Raw genomic sequence first — 18,035 nt, 5'->3', positions numbered from 1 at the left:
AAAAAAGATAAAATAAACAACAAAAAATTACAAATTATATAAAAGATACGCGGACGTCAGCGGACTCGAATCACTACCTGATCCGATTAAACGAATGCTTAACGGAAAATGTATGTCTGCGCCGCAGCACATATGCAACCCGCGTGGCATCAATCGGAGACAACCGGAGGTCTCCGATTGAAAGCGCACAAACAACCGCCCTGGAGAAAAACCTAATCATAAGCAGCACAATGATGTAGTGTGGCCACATCAGTTATAATATGCAACGGAGGAGTTCGTAAAACTTTCCGCGCACAGCCTTCTAGCACACGTGTATCGTGTAGGCCTACGGCCGCAAATGGTTCATTAGCTGGAGATCGCGAGCGCGTGCATGCCTTCGGAAAATAAATTGTTGCAAATGTATGTATGCAGATCCTACATTTTTAAATGCAGTAGTTTACAGATAATAATCAGGGAACAAGTCCATTTATTTATTTATTTTTAAGGTTTTTCAAACTTCTCTATTTAATGTAGTAATTTTGCTTTGAAAAATAAATGATAAAAAAATTGAGCTACATTTTAAATTTATTTGTAATAGGCCTAAAGTAATAAAAAGTATTGTATTTAGTCTCTCAAATGCGCCGAGCCCGAAATCTCAACTATAGGTCTATATAAACACAGAGATCCAAGTGATGTTATGTAAGAACGCGCGCATAATTTGCGTAATTTCAAATACTTATAACTACACTAATACTTAATAATTGCGGAAATAAAACAATACGTGTCTCCTTATTTGATATCTGGAATCCATGAAAAAAATCGACCTTCTACGAGAAGGTCGTGTTTTTTATCTGTTCGATCTGACGGCAAATAATAACTGTCATACAGTTCATACAGTTCACACATACAGATAACCCTGGTTATCTCGAGTCCACGTACTGCATTACTCCTATGCAAGTGCAGCTGAAATTCTACGTTTAATCCTTTCACATTTCATTATTCTACAGAAGAGGGAACTCTGATCCTGTCACAAACATCACATTAACATTTCCATACCAAAATGGAAGTGACCTTAGCATCGATAATTTTATATCCAATCGCCTTATTAACTCTAATTCTCGTCGCTCTATATTGTTACATGGTCAGGAATTTTAATTTCTGGAAAAAACTCGGTATTCCATACTTAAAACCGATTCCCTTCGTGGGTAACTTGAAGGACACAGTCCTCCAGAAGACAAACATAGGACTCTTCTTGAAGAAAGTGTACGATGAAAACCAGGACAAACCGTACGTGGGGATCTTTTGTTTCGACCAGCCGTGTTTGGTGGTGGTGGACTTGGAGTTAGTCAAGAATATTCTTATTAAGGATTCGCACAATTTTATAGACAGGGCTATGACGGCTGATGAGAAAGTCGACCCCTTTATGGGGAAATGTATTCCTCTGTTGAAAGGACAGCGATGGAGGCACGTAAGGACGAAATTGGAGCCATCCTTCTCAGCTGGAAAGACGAAGAAAATGTTCGAACAGGTTGAAGCCTGCGCCATACAACTGACTCGTATGCTGGAAGAAACAACGGCTGACGGTGAGTACATGAGATCAGGTCAGTAATCAGTTCTGCAGTGTGAGCATCTGTGAGTTTGTGCATCCAGTCCTTCGTCTGTGTTCCACGCACAGTAACTAATTTCTACTTTATTAAGTAACACTTGAACTACATACTTAAATATCCAATGAACTGTTCACTTACCAATATATCTAGCAGTTAACTAGTCATTTATCTACTTGCTTCACTGGCTTTCTATTTCTTACTTGATATTATAACTTTTTAAACTAGACAACAATGTAACTTTATTATCTCAACAATAGGATTTGCTCTCCACACAGTAACACAGTATTCGTTAGTGCACTCCACAGACGACAATGACAATTTACTTGGACTATTACGAACAACAATGAACTGTTAATCTTAACTTAATATTTACAAAGCACTATTTACAACACAGAACGGTCAGTTCTCAGTTCACAGTTCTTCTAGCTCAGTCACTCAAGTTCACAGTATCTCGAACCACAGACCTTCAGAAACAGTCCACTGTACTCGAACTCAGGTCCCCCAACTGCGTTCCACTGCACTCGAACTCCGGGCTTCAGGCTCCACAGTTACGGACACAACTCAAGTCGCGCTCTGGTCTCGAAGCTGGCTTCACTGCTACACAAGACTGTCTGCTTGCTCTCCACTGACTTTAACTGCACTGCCTTACTGACTGGCTGAATGACTGAAAACTGCTCAAGTTCGCTCGCGTTTCTTCTTTTATAGCTAAACCTTAGTTACGAGAAATTTCTACGGGTGTCCAGAGATAGCTCTCTCGAATTATCTGGATATCTCCGCTTCGACGGACTCCTCTGGACGATTCGAGAGGGTCCGTCCCCCCTTCACTCCGCAAGTAGCAGCTGCGCGCGCAACCTCCCCTCGCCGCGTTGACGTAATACACCCCCTCTGCCCTTCAGCATGCAGATGCTCCCCGTACCATCGTTTCGTCGGACGCGTGTTCGAACCCCGTTGCAGCTGTCACAATATTTATGTGTTTTCTTCCTTACTTATTTACGTACTTGACCATCTACTTATATACTGTATACTGGGTGTTTCAGACCACCCGTATCAGCCTTTTTCTCGAAAACTATATGATACTGGTTGTTCGTAAAAAATTTTGATAACTAAAACCTATGTAAAGAATCGATTACTGGTAGTACCATTTCGCGTAACAAACCGGAAGTAGGGGTACCTTTGGTCAGCTTCGAAATTTCAAATGAGAACATGGGTCATTGAAAGAAACAACTTTTACTGAAACTTTTTTTCTAACTTTTATTATTTACTCACAAAGCAACAAAAATGGTACTTTCTGAGAAATGTGTGTTGTTTATGTACGTACACTCTCCATAGTAATTGTTCAAAATGTCCGACACCCTGTGCTAAACAATGTTCTGATCTCCTCCTATCATCCGTGATTGCACGGAAAACTTCAGCATAGTACAGCACTTCTGCATATTTAAAGGACAAAATTAAAATTCGTTGAATAATGCATAATCATAATAAACTTCTCTCTTAAACTCACTGAGCTTATTGAGAAGTAAATTAATTCCTTTCCTAAAATACGCTATGAAATCTCTCATATAAAACTATTTCCATCTCGAAAAGGAAGTATAAACGAGCAAAATTGTATTAAGCTTTGTATGAAACATCTAAAAAAATAACCTCCTGAAACTAATGCCATTACTTATGGTTCACACGGTATGTATCTAGCTACTTATCTATATATTTACTTAGCTATCTACCTGTCTACTTATCAACCTACATAACTATCTCCGTCCGTCCGTACGCATGCCTCTTTGTCTCTCTTTCTACCTACCCAACTATCCATTCATAAACTAATGTAATTTTTTTCTTTCTCGCTTTCTCTTTCTTTCCTTCTTTCCTTTTGCCCAGTAGAGACAAGCGCCATATGTTTTCCAGAAGGCTGGGCAGGATGAACTAATTTACTCAACACGCGGTCCCCAGGTTCCTCCGTGCTTGTGAGGGACGCCACCATGCGGTACACCATGGACGTGATCTCCTCTTGCGTCCTGGGCATCGACGGCAACTCTCTGGAGAACCCGGACTCCGAATACAAGAAGTACATAGCGGGCGTCATGGACTTCTCCATCAGGAAGGGGCTGGCCAGTCTCACCATGTTCGTGTGTCCCGCCTTGCAGAGCTTCTTCAAGCTGCGGTTCGTGGACGAGGACACCTCCGAGTTTCTCAGGAGGCTGGTGTGGACCACCGTGGAGTACAGGTTAACTCACACTGTTTACTTTGTTAACGTGAGAGAAGTCAGAATAGTCTCACTAAATACAGGATGTCAAAAAGCACTGAATAATTTGAGACGTAGCATTTATTCATCCAGCAAAGAAACAAAGTCTAAACATGAGTCCTAAAACTAATAACTTCGGAAATGTGATTGCTTGTTCATCACCATCACAGAGATATTGAATGTGATTTCCGTTTTAAAAACAGCATTCGATATACTAAAAACTGGTAGTATTCATCGAAACAACGAAAAACAGTCAAATAAACATGGGTCCTAAATTAATATTTTCATATATATGAATACATATTAGTACACATCATATATGTTCAATGTGTTTTCCACTTAAAAAAAAAAGGATTCAATATTCTAAGAGATGGCAATATTCATCAAAACAAGAAAAATGTCTAGTAAAATTGGGTCCTAAAATTAATATGTTTTCAGATATGAGTACATGTTCTTCTTCACCATCATCATCATCATCATCATCATCATCATCATCATCATAGAAGGTCGTTATTTCCATGGGTCCTAAAATTAAATTTTGTATGAAACGACAACTTCTAATTAATATTGTAAGAATAACATAGCCTATCCATTTTCTAATACGAAGTCTTTTCTTGTTTTTAATTGGGTACCATATCAGAAATGCAGAAAACAAAGGGGTAACAAGGTGTGATTCCATAAGACATAGGGGAGAAGGATGAGTTATAGAGAATAGAAATCACATTGAGCATTTCTTACGATGTTCATGAACAAGAACTGATATCTCGAAAGATATTAATTTCAGCCCATACTTCTTAAACTATTGTTTGTTGTTTTGATGACTATTAACACCTCACAAAACACTGAATGCTTCTTCAACACCCTGTATAAACGACATGTCTATAACACGGAAACATGTATAAGTAAATTCCGAGTTAACATATCGACCTCACAGTGTGACCTCGACAAGTTTGCAGTACTGTAGATTTCATCCTACAAAGCCAAGAGTGGAATTTGAGTTGGACTCGTCTTCAGGGCAGGAAGTTACTATATTGAAATTTAAGAATCCGTTCTCCAGCCTTTTCAATCAGTCACTCATCCCCGTTTCTCTATGCAAACAGATGTACAGCCTGTGTCGGAAGTACGTCCAGCGCTGTTGTCTCTGAAATTACGTTGTTTTGATGTTAAGGAATATCGAATGTTGGTCACCAGCTACTTTATTTTATAACGGTTAGTTTACCATCAGTTATGAAACAGATAATTTATGAGGAAACCGAGGTCACTTTGTATGTATGCAAGATCTGCATAACTTTCTAATTGCCTCGTTTTTTTATTTCATTACATTGTTTATAAACAGCGACACCTTCTTAGCAAAAAAAAAAAAAAACTCGTTACAGTTATTTGAAAGTTAAGTGAATAATGTCCAACAACGAGAGGGTTGGTCGAGGCGTTATCGTCTCGGACTGTCACTCGGATGGCTTGGGTTCCAATCCCGAGATCGGCCAGTCCGAGTGTGATGTTCTCTCCACTTGCAAAGGGGAATGCCAAATTGGAATCTACTTTGCAACTACACCGAACGTTCTGCCCGTTGCTTATATACAGTATGTGATCGTATTATCTTGAAGCGAAGTCCCCACGTCGACTTTCCTCGCCAGGTGGGTCCCTCAATTGTGAATGTCTCGTGTGTGATCCACAAAATTATCCGTTGCCTATGGGCACAGCCTTGTAAGATCCAGAAAGGAAATTAAACGGGGAAAAAAGGAATAGGTCAATTGAACAGTGTGATCCTGAAACCCGCTATGTGCATTTGGCCATATTTATGATTTATACATTATATGATTGTGTTTCAGACCTCTATCATTATATTGTAATATTGTTGTCTTCGAAAGCAACGCCAATCCTTGACTAAAAGTTCGTGTTGTTTTGCATGTCATCTGAAAAGTCACTCAGTCCGCAGACCGACTACCTTTCATAAAAATGGACTTAACGCGTTTTGGAATTACACTTTTTAATTGAGATTGTATAGGTTTCTATGGAAAGAAAGTTGCTTTCCATTTCACTCTTGACCCCTTTTATCTCGCTTTAAAGATTATTTATTATTATTATTATTATTATTATTATTATTATTATTATTATTATTATTATTTTATTCATTAAAATTCAATTATTACTAACAACTTTCAAATAAGAAGAACACCATGTAATATATCTTAGAGTATTGATGAAAAATAAACAATATTTTTCTTTCAAACTACATCGAAATTTACTTCTTTTACGATATAGTTACTTTCCAGATTCCAGGCTTACCAACATATGCATACATATGCATACACCATGAACTGAATTATTAGCTTTTTCCTTGTTTTGTGGCATTATTTCCTGTTTCTACATTAATTTTACATGACGTATACATGATATACATTTTATTTTACGTGTTGTTATATGTCACACGATGTTCCTCAAAATAATTAATAAATTCTAACTTTGGCATACTTTTTTGGGCGGATCTATTGGATGTTATTCCTATAACCACAACTATTACTTCAACATATAGGCCTACGTAATATTTAAAAATAATAAAGTAAAGGCCCATGCACAATGAAAATTAAACATAACCGTAACATAAACACAGAAGTTTGCGCCCAGGCTACCAAATGGGATCATTCACAATGATTCACATAAGCATTGACATAAACATTATCGTAAGACGTTAACATGAAAGTTTGCATTTCCAAACTTTCATGCTTATGCTTACGTGATTTGCAAACAGAACACAATCGTGGAGCGCTGAAGTATACGACAGAATATGAGGAAATGGATCGTTGTTATGTTTCCATGGTTACCAAGTATATTTGCGGTTATGTTTATGTTCCCATCGTGAATGATGGTATGACTTATTGATTTTACCGTAACGTTTATATTCTTAAGTTAACGCTTACGTTATGTTTAATTTTCATTGTGAATGAGCCTTAACATAACACAAAACATATACTTCAAATCATTTTTATAACATATACATACTACCCATAATATCAAGCAAATCTTCATTATATACCGTAGTGCCCTGTAACGTGCATTATACCTATATACAAGGTTGAATTAACCTACTTGAAGTCAATAAATTAAAGGTACGTACGGTATTTGTCAGTTCGCATTAACTTCATAACTATACTAAAATAATTTACACATAAATATTCATTTCACCTTTGTCGTACTGTTTCTCAAATATCTTGTATAATTTTCATTGTTAATTGCATTTATTACATTTAATACTTTTCAAATCTGACATCCCTTTCTTAAACCTGCCACCATGACTATTCGCAGCAAATCTCTTCTGTTCGTCAACAGTTCGTTCAATGGCCGGAACTATGGGCCCAGTAATGAGCGCATTGGCTGCATGCATTTGGTGCAACTCCAATGTACAATAATTAACAAATACTAAGGCCGTGTCTCAAAGCTGCATTTTCAGCTGAAGTGAACTAGATTGTTGACTAAATAAACGGATGTGACATCAGAAGTTACGATCCAAAGCTACGTAGTAAATAGCAATCAAGTCCGTAGTAGCTAGTAAACGAAAATGCTTGCTTGACTGTTGACTTGTTCACTAAACAAACATGGATACCTCATCAGCAATTGGGGTTATGATATCTAAAGATGCTTTGAAAGTGAAATAATGAAAAATATAATGTAGATAAAACGTTAACTTTGAATATTGGAATTGTCAATATTTTCTTTACGATGTTTTAAATATTACTGACCTCTCCAGCGACAACAAAATGAAACTTCAACGTGCTCATAATTTGTGTGTACGTTTTGTAAGCAATGTTCGTAAATATGATCATATTACCCCATCCCTGGAAGCAATAGGTTGGCTTAAACTAGATAAGAAAAGAAATTTACATTCACTTCTCTTTCTCTTCGAAATCTTGAACTCTTCTATTCCTTCGTACCTGTCGTCTCGCTTCAATTACCTTTCTTCCCACCATAATCTGAACACACGCTCTCGTCATGAAACAATACTAACAATACCATCCCATCGCACCTCCTCATACTCATCTTCTTTCACAATAGCCCTGCCAAGACTCTGGAATTCGCTACCTGCTAGCATCAGGGACTGTCGAAATAAAATTGAATTCAAACGAAAACTTACTAGGCACTTGGTCAGTAATTGATTACTTGTAAATAGTTTCTTTAATCTATCACAAAATATTTCAATATTCAGTAATTTCATCACTATACAATTTTGTTAATCTAGATTTAATTTGTAATTCAGTAAATATAAAATATTCTTTGTTTCTCTATGATAAATTATCTAGCTTTAATTATTCAGGTAATCTTTTCGTACTTTGATTTTATTGTAATTGTAAATTTAATACTAACTGTAATATTATTTGTAATTGTAATTGTAAATTTAATACTAATTGTAATTTTATTGTTGATATTGTAGTTGGAATCTCCTGGTAGAGGGGCAGAGAAGGCCTGACGGCCTTATCTCTACCAGGTTAAATAAATAAATACTACTACTACTACATATAGGGTAGAAATACTACTACTACTATATTAGGTCCTTATCCTTTCCACAGAACTCGTAATGAAACAGCATTAGGACACTGCCCTCTTAATTCAGTGCTATCATCAGTGATATCATGATTTTTTAGAAAAAATAGTCTGTGAAGAAGGCCATGATTCCAGCATACTACAGTCACTGTAAAGCATACATGTTCAAAGCTCTCTAGTGTGTAGTTCACAAGTCACCTAGTTGCTAGTCACTAGTGTGTAGTATGGACTTGAGCTTTGAGACACAGCCTAAATATTTTTATATATGAAAAAAAAAATGTACGGAACTCCTTAAGAAAGCGTTTAACGGTACTCGTCACGATATTCCACTCGACTGACTATAATACTCTACTATACATTACTTCGATTGGTATGTACCTGTAGTCTGGAATTCAATTAAAACGACTGACTCTGTTAAACTATAAAGTAGGCCTATTAAAGGAAAATTCACTTCGTTATTTTCACACAGATTTCTGCCCAGTTGACTCCGGGAATAGTCATGAAATAGTCTGATTACTTCCAATTGTCGAAGCTTATATTCCAGACGCCAGGAACTCAATGGTCTATTATGTAAGGTCCTCAAAGGTGATATAACATGTGATTCTTTCATAAGCAATGTTAGCTTTCGTGTTCCGATGAAATGTGTGAGAGCTTACAAACTTTTCTATAACAGAAATTCAACATTTCTAATCTCCGGTCTCCAGATGCATTACAATGCCAGCATGCATGGCTGTGAATTCAATCTATTCATTGTATAGACTTGATTGTTTATGGTAACGACAATTCTTTAATTCGTAAATGATTATTACTAATATCAAAGTTAATCCTTAATTTTTAATTGTTATTGTTTTGTTAAGAGGCACGGATCTTATACGGACACTTGGAGAAGATGGAAAAGGAAAGACTGGATAGTGCTGAGTTTGCAGTGAAAGATGTGGTCTTGAATAGAACATTATGAATTAATATTCTGCCATTTTTAACATTACATTTTAATATTAACAATTTAACCCATAAAATATTTTTGTATAGGCCTATTTGTGCAATTTTGTCAATATTCAATGTAATGTAATTGTTATTGTTTCCACTTTGATGTTTATTATTTCTATATTTATGTCCTAGCCTATTATTCTACAACTGTTGTGGGCTAGAATATTAATATTAATAAGAAAGAAAGAAAGAAAGAAGAACGAAAGAGAGAGAAAGAGAAAAAGAAAGAAAGAAAGAATAATAATAATAATAATAATAATAATAATAATAATAAATATTATTATTATCATTTTTATCACCATCATCATAGAAAGAACAGGCCTTTAACTATGTTAGAATTGTGTTAACGAAGCAAACGAAGCCATTAGTAATAATAACAAACTATGTGCAATCACTATTAATTACAGACAAAAACATAGCACAGAGCGCAACGACTTCTTGGATCGTTTGAATGAGCTCATGAACCAGGAAAAGATGGACGCTAGTAATGGCACGAAAACCAGTAAGTTATTTCCTTACACATACCGATTTCTTCCTCAGATCTCTACTATAAGATTCTCTAGCATTTTGTATACACATTAAGGTAAAAACTAATATATATATATATATATATATATATATATATATATATATATAATATATTTGTTCATCACTCATTTATTCATGTATTTCTTCGAATTCTGCTAATGATCTCTACCGTATGACTTCTCCGACAGCCCTGGACAGTGATGACTACGTTGCACAGGTTTTCCTATTCCTGGTTGCCGGGTTCGAGACTTCCTCCACTACTCTGTGCTTCACCCTATACGAGCTGGCTTTGCACCCTGACATTCAGCGGAGAGTGAGGGAGGAGATAGCCCGAGTATTGGCCCCTCACCAGAATAAACTCACCTATGACAACTTACAGGAACTGCATTACCTGGACATGGTGGTGGCAGGTACGAAAAATGATGTGCAGATTTTCAAGGATTTACCAGTTTTCAGCACCCCTGGTCCAGGAAAGTGTCTTTCTGGCATGCCGCCTTCCTGTCTCATCGACTGTGCATAATGATTTCTTCGTACTCTATCAGACCAATTGTGTTCCTATTCAGAATTTATGTGTCATTTTATCCAAGGATTACACAACAATTTTAGTAAATATTTAATAGATTTTTCTTTCAAATCAAAAACATAAATTGGCGATGACCTCGAAATTGATTTTATTTTCTTTTAATTTTGTTTCCTGCATAATACAAATAGATGAGTGAAAACAATCAGTCCAATATGTCTCAAGACCACTACGTTTAGGAGGAATTAGTTACCATATGCACAATTAGTTCTACATTTTTGCCGAGATTTTTGGAATCCCAATAGTTCCACGTTCATAAAAAGGTTCTCGCTGTGTTCGCTTGTATTCCTCTACTTCTCACTCTATTCTCGCTTGTTCTCTTTGTGTACCTTATATTTCCCTTCTCTTCCCTTGTCCTCCTTGCTTTTCCCTTATTCTCAATGTATTCATTTTTCTTCTTTGTCTTCCCCTTGTTCTTATTATCATCTCCTTTCTTTTCCTTTCTTATTTAACCCTTATTCTCTAGCATTCTTCGTCTACTTGTTTTCATTTTCTTCTCCTTACTATTTCCTTTCGTTCTTCTTGTATTTTTTGCTATCATTGTATTTCTCTTTCTTCTAGTATTTCACTTGTTCCTGTGGTCTTCCCCTTATTCTCCGTGTGTTCCCCTTGTTATCCTCGTAGGTCTCCTATTATACTTGTAGTCCCTTGCTCTCCACCTATTGCCATAGTTCTTCTTGAATTCCCCTTTTTCTTGTATTATTTTGTTCTTCTTGTATTCCCCTTGTTACCCTTAGGTTCCTCTTGTTCTTCTTGCATTTCTCTAGTTCTCCTTCTATTCCTCTTGTTGCTCCTGTATTCACTTGTTCTCCATGTATTCTATTGTTCTCTTTTTATTCCCTTTGTTTTCTTTTTATTTCCCTTGTTAGCCTTTTTCTCTTGTTCACATTGTACTCCTATTGTCTCTTTGCACTACCTTTATTTTCCGCGTATCTCCCTTTATTCTCCTTGTATTCCTCTTGCTATTGTCTTTCTCTAGTTCCCCCTTACTTTTCTTGTTAAATTTCTAATTTTCTTTTGTTATCCTTGCATTCTGTTGTTATCGCTGTATTACCCTTCTTCTCCTTGTATTCCAACTGTTTTCTATGTATTCTTTTTTCCTTCTTGTAATTATCTTGCTCTTGTATTTCTCTAATTCAGCTTGTATTTCCTTGTTATCCTTTCCTTCTACTCCTCTTCCCTTTGTTCTCTTTGTTTTTCTACATACTGGTCGCAATTTCATGAGAAAATCTCTTCTTCTGTAAGAACTCAAATTAATGATAATTAATATAAAAAAGTCATAATAATCTCATCAAATATTTAACTGTTCTAATTCACTTCTATTCTTCGTATTTCTATATACAAGACCCATTAATTAATATGGCCAGAATCTATCTCTGAGTCTGGACCCATCTTGTCCACAGAGACTCAAAGGAAGTACCCAGTACTGCCGTTCCTGGACCGGAGGTGCGAGAGAGACTATGAGATACCTGACCCACACGGCAGTGGAACTATCATCCTTCCTGCAGGAACAGCTGTCTACATCTCAAACTTTGGAATTCAGAACAATCCAAAATACTTCCCGAATCCGGAAAATTTCGACCCGGAACGATTTTCAGAAGACAACAAAAGGAATCGATCCAATATGCTTCATATGCCATTTGGAGATGGCCCCAGAAAATGCTTAGGTAAATAAAAGCATGTTACACATAGTTCTTATATAATTTACATAAGAATTTCCTAACACATGATATATTATGTACTAAATGTAATTTTAATGGAAATGTCCTATCATGTCGAGGAACAAGTACTCATATCTCGGCAGGTGTTAATTCATTTAGTATTCAAACGGAATAAATATTATTTCTAAACCAGCTAAGTTTCCACACTTAACACAGTAGGGTATTATCATTTGACTTGCGTCGTGACTCAGGTTTTGGGAACCGCTGATAAAGATATTTCTAAACTCATGATGCACAAACTTACATGTTTCACAAGCCTCAAGGCATTTACTCCATATTTATTGTATCATGGCATTCTTGTCTATGGCAACCTTTAGTGATTACATGAAAAAAATTAAAATAATATTACGATATTCTGGAGCCATATCACAGAGACCCTTGTTTTATATTACAATTTACACTACACATATAATACAATTTTTTTATGATCTCCACAGGAAAGCGGTTTGGCTTGATGCAGGTGAAGACGGGATTGGTCCACATCTTATCCAGATACGAGGTGGCGCCCTGCAAGGATACACCCATCCCCCTTAGTCTAGACCGCAGGGCTTTCAGCCTGTCGCCAAAAGAAAAGATTCCGATGACTTTCATCAGACACACCTGATTACGTAATACGATGACCTGAAATTATGATTTTCATACCGCATCCTGCATTCGATTAAGAACATGAAATTGAAGACAAATTGGTTAGAGCATAAGCAGCGGAAAAATTTCATCTTATGTAACATATATGGGAATGAAGCGACAAACAGCCAATGAAATCTGTATCTCTGAACCCTATTTATAAGTAGATATGGGAACTTTAGCCACTATCCTTTGAAGTTAAGTGAGTACGGAGTTCGTGCAATGAGTCAAATTACTTAACGAGCAGTGGCGCGTGCTGATGTACGAAGAAAATAGACAATTCCTGCATGTAGGATAACAAACACACACATTAAAGAATGATTGCAACAATAGAGATGTGTATTACAATAGTAATATACGTTACAAGAGCGGTATATTGACGTTTTCATGGTGGAGGAATAGATTGAAAAAGCGAAACTTAGTTAGCTTTTTTAATTTCCGAGAACATGAAAACAAACATACCGCTCGTGTATCGTACATTATTTTGTGCGAAGATCATTTATTACATACCTGAAAGACGAATTTCTAATTAGTTGAAATGAAATCCCCATCTTGGTTTCTATTTAATGACGGCAATTTCGGAAAACCAAAATATCTTTCTTCAACATTGTTGCTATAAAATGTTTTCTGTGTTTACTATACTCCAGCAGGCCGTGATATACATCTGTCTTTTTTTTCCTCCAGTCTATAAATTCGAACTTAAAACAAACGGTAAGGTTATGTAATGATTTATTTTTCATTTTAATATTTTAACAATATTATTTATATAACATATTGCAGTAATAACATCGGCATCTGGAATCTTAATGTTACTTGTATCAGGAATGCAGTAAGTTTCGTGGAGTAGTAGACTTTACTTAATTTTTGCAAATATTTAAAAACTTAACATTGCAATTTAGGTGAAATTGCAGTGGTAAGTTTCCAATTTATAATTATTACTATGTTAAACGTCTCTAAAAATAATATGTTAAAAGCCTAAAGCAGTAAAATGAATGTCGCCCTTAAGCGGTAAGAAGAGGGAAATTGATATGTGTGTTACGTTGGGAATACTGAATGTGGTATTTCACACTTACCGCGTATTAGTTCTGTGCGGAAAACAAGCAAATACGCACGATCTCGCACAAAAGAATAAATAGAGTCTTTTTCTGTAAACTTTGAATTTAAAATGTTACCGCCTCACAGGCACTACTCTAGTTGGAATTTTTAAGCCTATATTACAACAATATTTTATGTAATAATTTAACTTAAAAGTTACTGTATCAGAGGCACTGCTTTTAACAATATGTTTAATCCTATATTACAATAATTGTTATGTAAAATTTGATGTAAAACCTCAAATATTACTATTTCACAGGTACCGCTCTTAAATCAATATTTATGTCTATATTACGATAATCCTTGTTGAAAAACTTTAACTTAAAACACCGATACAAATGTATCACAGGTACTGCCCTGAATGAAATGTTTATGCCTATATTACAATAATATTTAATGTAAAATTTAACTTAAAATACCGGTACTACTATAACACAGGTACTGTCCTTGTGTACAAGTGTACTTTCGAATAAAATATTTAAAGTGCTTGGCCTCAATTTTGTTGAAAGGAATGTTGGTAAACACCAGGCATGTCAATTGATGTCCACAGGAGCAAGCGCGCGCTTTAGAGCCCAGGAGAGCCTGAGCGCTTACAGCGGAAAGGAAAGAGACAGATGAAAGCGGTGGTATATGCCGCTTGGTCGAGCTATATTCAGGGATGGCCAGCACTGATTCAATAGGTAAAGGGAAGAGAACTTATTAAAACTGTATCCATGTTAATTTTTAGATTTGCCTGAGAAGTATAAGTGCATTATAAGAATGTAAGTTTTAATTTTAATGTTCATTTTTCACAAGCTTGATTTTTATATTCAAAAGAAATATTTTCTCAACTTTTCGTATAGAAAAGTGAAATTTTCAGGTACAGGCCTATTTATTTAGTAGCCTTACAGAATGTTTTCGTAAATCTAATATACCGTATATACGTATTACTGAAGATAGTGTATTGAAAATTTTGAAAATATTAGCATGGAAATTGTTTGTAAGGAAATGAATTAACAAAGCAACTACTGTTACATCACAAGCAAAAGATACGTGCCCATCTTTTGTAAAAATGTCAACTCTATAGGTTCAGCAGATTTCGAGAAAATAATTTAATATTCTGATGATAGGAAGTTGCTCACAAAAATCACCTTAAAAGCATAATGTGATAAGAGTTTTGTTATGTAATATTAGTTACACTTAAAACAGATACAGTACCTAGGTAATTTTGCTGTGTACTGTAATATTGTTTTGATTAGTTTATTGATTACTTTTGTAAGGTTAAAGATACCATCAATATAAATTCCAACTTATCATGTCATACTCTATCTCTTTCTTTAGAATATCACTTTCTTTATGAATGATGTGTTTCATCCACTTAATACAGTATAATATTATATACTATGGAATTTAAGTGAATATTCCTTCTTAACTCTCTATTACGTTATTAAGATTTAAAACAAAAGTGCAATATTAAGAAATCAGTGTTAGTACTTTTGTTTCACAGACAATATAGATAATATTAAACAGAAAGAAGCCATATAAAAATAAAGACATAAAATTTCACGTTCCGTTTGAAGTTTGTGCACCACTGTTTTCTTAATCCAACAGGTTGCTTATTCACATACACAACCCTTCCTCTTTCCATACTTAGCGATTGCTGCCCGCGCACGACGTCAAGGTCAGAAAAATGCGCTTGCTTTGACATCACTGGTATACACCATCATTTCACACAGATCTCTGCTAAATCCGTCCACTGGCACTGAATTACTAGTTGAAGGTAGATCGTCAGACTTACTTCTTTCCATCAATTTCAAATGATTTTTTTTTTAATTTCAGTGTTGCTGTAAATGCCATATTTGTAAACCGGTATGAATTTTTCTGTGTGTGATTTGATCCTGGATGAGTGGAAGAGAAGGTCTGATGGCCTTAACTCTGCCAGTGAAAATAAAACTATTATTATTATTATTATTATTATTATTATTATTATTATTATTATTATTATTATTACATCTGTACTTTCGTATCTTGTTTTAAGTACATTTTACGATGAAAGAGTAATGGAACGGAGAAAAATTCTCTCCGGCGCCGGGATTTGAACCCGGGTTTTCAGCTCTACGTGCTGACGCTTTATCCACTAAGCCACACCGGATTCCACCCCGGCGTCGGAAGAATCGTCTCAGTTTTAAGTTCCAACTCTTGGGTTCCCTCTAGTGGCCGCCCTCTGCACTACGTCATAGATATCTATGAACCTAGGATCGAAGTCCACACATGTGCTGAGGTGCACTCGTAATGAGTGACTAGTTGGCCGGGATCCGACGGAATAAGCGCCGTCTTAAATCACGAAGTGATTTACGCATATCATATATATTATTTTAATGTACCGAAGTACATATGATATTTCCATGCAGATATTCTGCGTCATCATACGATGAAAGAGTAATGGAACGGAGAAAAATTCTCACCGGCGCCGGTGTGGCTTAGTGGATAAAGCGTCAGCACGTAGAGCTGAAAACCCGGGTTCAAATCCCGGCGCCAGAGAGAATTTTTCTCCGTTCCATTACTCTTTCATCGTATGATGACGCAGAATATATGCATGGAAATATAATATGTACTTCGGTACATTATAAAAATATATATTAAGAACATTTGTTTCAACTATGGTGACCATGTTGAATTAGTTCATCTTGCCCAGACCCCTGCAAAACATGGAGGGCGTCTCTGTGCTGGGTAGAAGGAAGGAAGAAATTCAGAAAAAAAATTAAAAAGAAAGAAATAATTACGTTAGTTTATGAGTGGATAAACTGACAGGTAGATAGACAAAGAGACAGGAGGAAGGATAGACATACAATATGTAGGTTGATAATTAGACAGGTAGATATATAAATATGTAGGTAGATATGTACTGGGTGATACCTAAGTAATGTAATTAAATTCATTAGGTTATTTTTTGAGATCTTTCAAACAACAAGGTTTAATACAATTTTGTTCGTTTTTGCTTTCTCAAAGTTGGGCTGTTGTGTTATAAGGGAACTCCTATTTCCTGAATTAATCCCAATAAACCTCGTTGATTATTTCTTCAGCGTTTATGGAAGTGGAACCAATACTTTAACATTAAACGTTCAATTCTCACATGTTTTTTGGTAGTACTACTCAATTATCAATTTTTTAATCTTAAATTAAGGATATTCTAACTGCCCAACATTGTCCCCCCCCAAATAACGCCTCAGTTCGGCACATTCTTAACAGAGTTATTCTATAACTAAACTTCAATGCCACCGACAACATAAAAATTACTACCGCATATACCGGACAAGGTCACTAAAACCCGCGTGAGCACGTGATCATTCGAGTATTACGTACCCCTACATCCACACATTCCACGTCAAATTAGCACAAAATTGTAAAAATTATGTCCTTCATATTTCTGATTGCGTTTATATTTTTTTACCAACTCTATGGGTCTAATAAACTAACAAGTGTATTTTTATTTCCACCTAAGTCCACATGCTTTTAAAATATTGTATGTTAATGTCATGTAACATTTAAAGCGTCATATTTCTGAGCATATGTATGTTAAAATTTTTTTGAAAACTGAATTTGAAAGCTTGAAATACTGGCTTTTGTTAAATATTTACTAACTGATTTTAATATAATTATTATAAATATTTTTTTATAATTCAATTTTTAAAAGTTAGATATCAATGTGAAATAGCCGTATTAAAAATATGAAAAAATGGCCACTACGTGCACTGAAGTATTCCTAATAATTTCAGAAAAAATCACAATGGGATCTCTAATAGTTTAATGGAAATTTAATTATTTACAAAATAATGCGTAGCAGACGGGCGCAGCAGCACTGGACGGGAAATGCTGACCGCGCTCTGGGAGATTTATCAGCGCTGGATGATCCAGTGAACGTTACAACATTACACACAGTACGGATCAAATCACCCGAGGAAACACTGCTAACTTACACTTGTATTCACTTTTTATGATATCTTCAAATATTTGTATATTTTGCAATTTAAACGTCTGTTTTCATTCACTCTGTACTTTAAATTTTCACTCGCCTACCTTCTTTCTCGAAAGAAAATTGTTTTGCTGAAGCTTCAGTTTTTGACAACGGACTGAAAGATTGTAATTTTAATGTACCAGAACTG

The 18,035-nt window shown here is 35.6% G+C and overlaps 1 protein-coding gene across 1 annotated transcript; it reads left to right on the top strand.

Moving 5' to 3' along the window:
• Nucleotides 1–975: 975 nt before the first annotated feature.
• On the top strand, nucleotides 976–15,837 carry LOC138702849 (cytochrome P450 6j1-like). Its single transcript, XM_069830197.1, has 6 exons — nucleotides 976–1,562; nucleotides 3,531–3,804; nucleotides 9,753–9,847; nucleotides 10,062–10,283; nucleotides 11,857–12,120; nucleotides 12,612–15,837. Exons 1-6 carry the CDS (start codon nucleotides 1,040–1,042, stop codon nucleotides 12,776–12,778), a joined length of 1,545 nt encoding a protein of 514 aa, XP_069686298.1. The 5' UTR covers nucleotides 976–1,039; the 3' UTR covers nucleotides 12,779–15,837.
• Nucleotides 15,838–18,035: the final 2,198 nt, after the last annotated feature.

This window comes from Periplaneta americana, chromosome 7 (genome assembly GCF_040183065.1).
Source record: "Periplaneta americana isolate PAMFEO1 chromosome 7, P.americana_PAMFEO1_priV1, whole genome shotgun sequence".
Taxonomy (NCBI): Eukaryota; Metazoa; Arthropoda; class Insecta; order Blattodea; family Blattidae; genus Periplaneta; species Periplaneta americana.
Note: the sequence above shows the minus strand (reverse complement) of the source record. Positions and strands in the feature narration are given on the sequence as shown.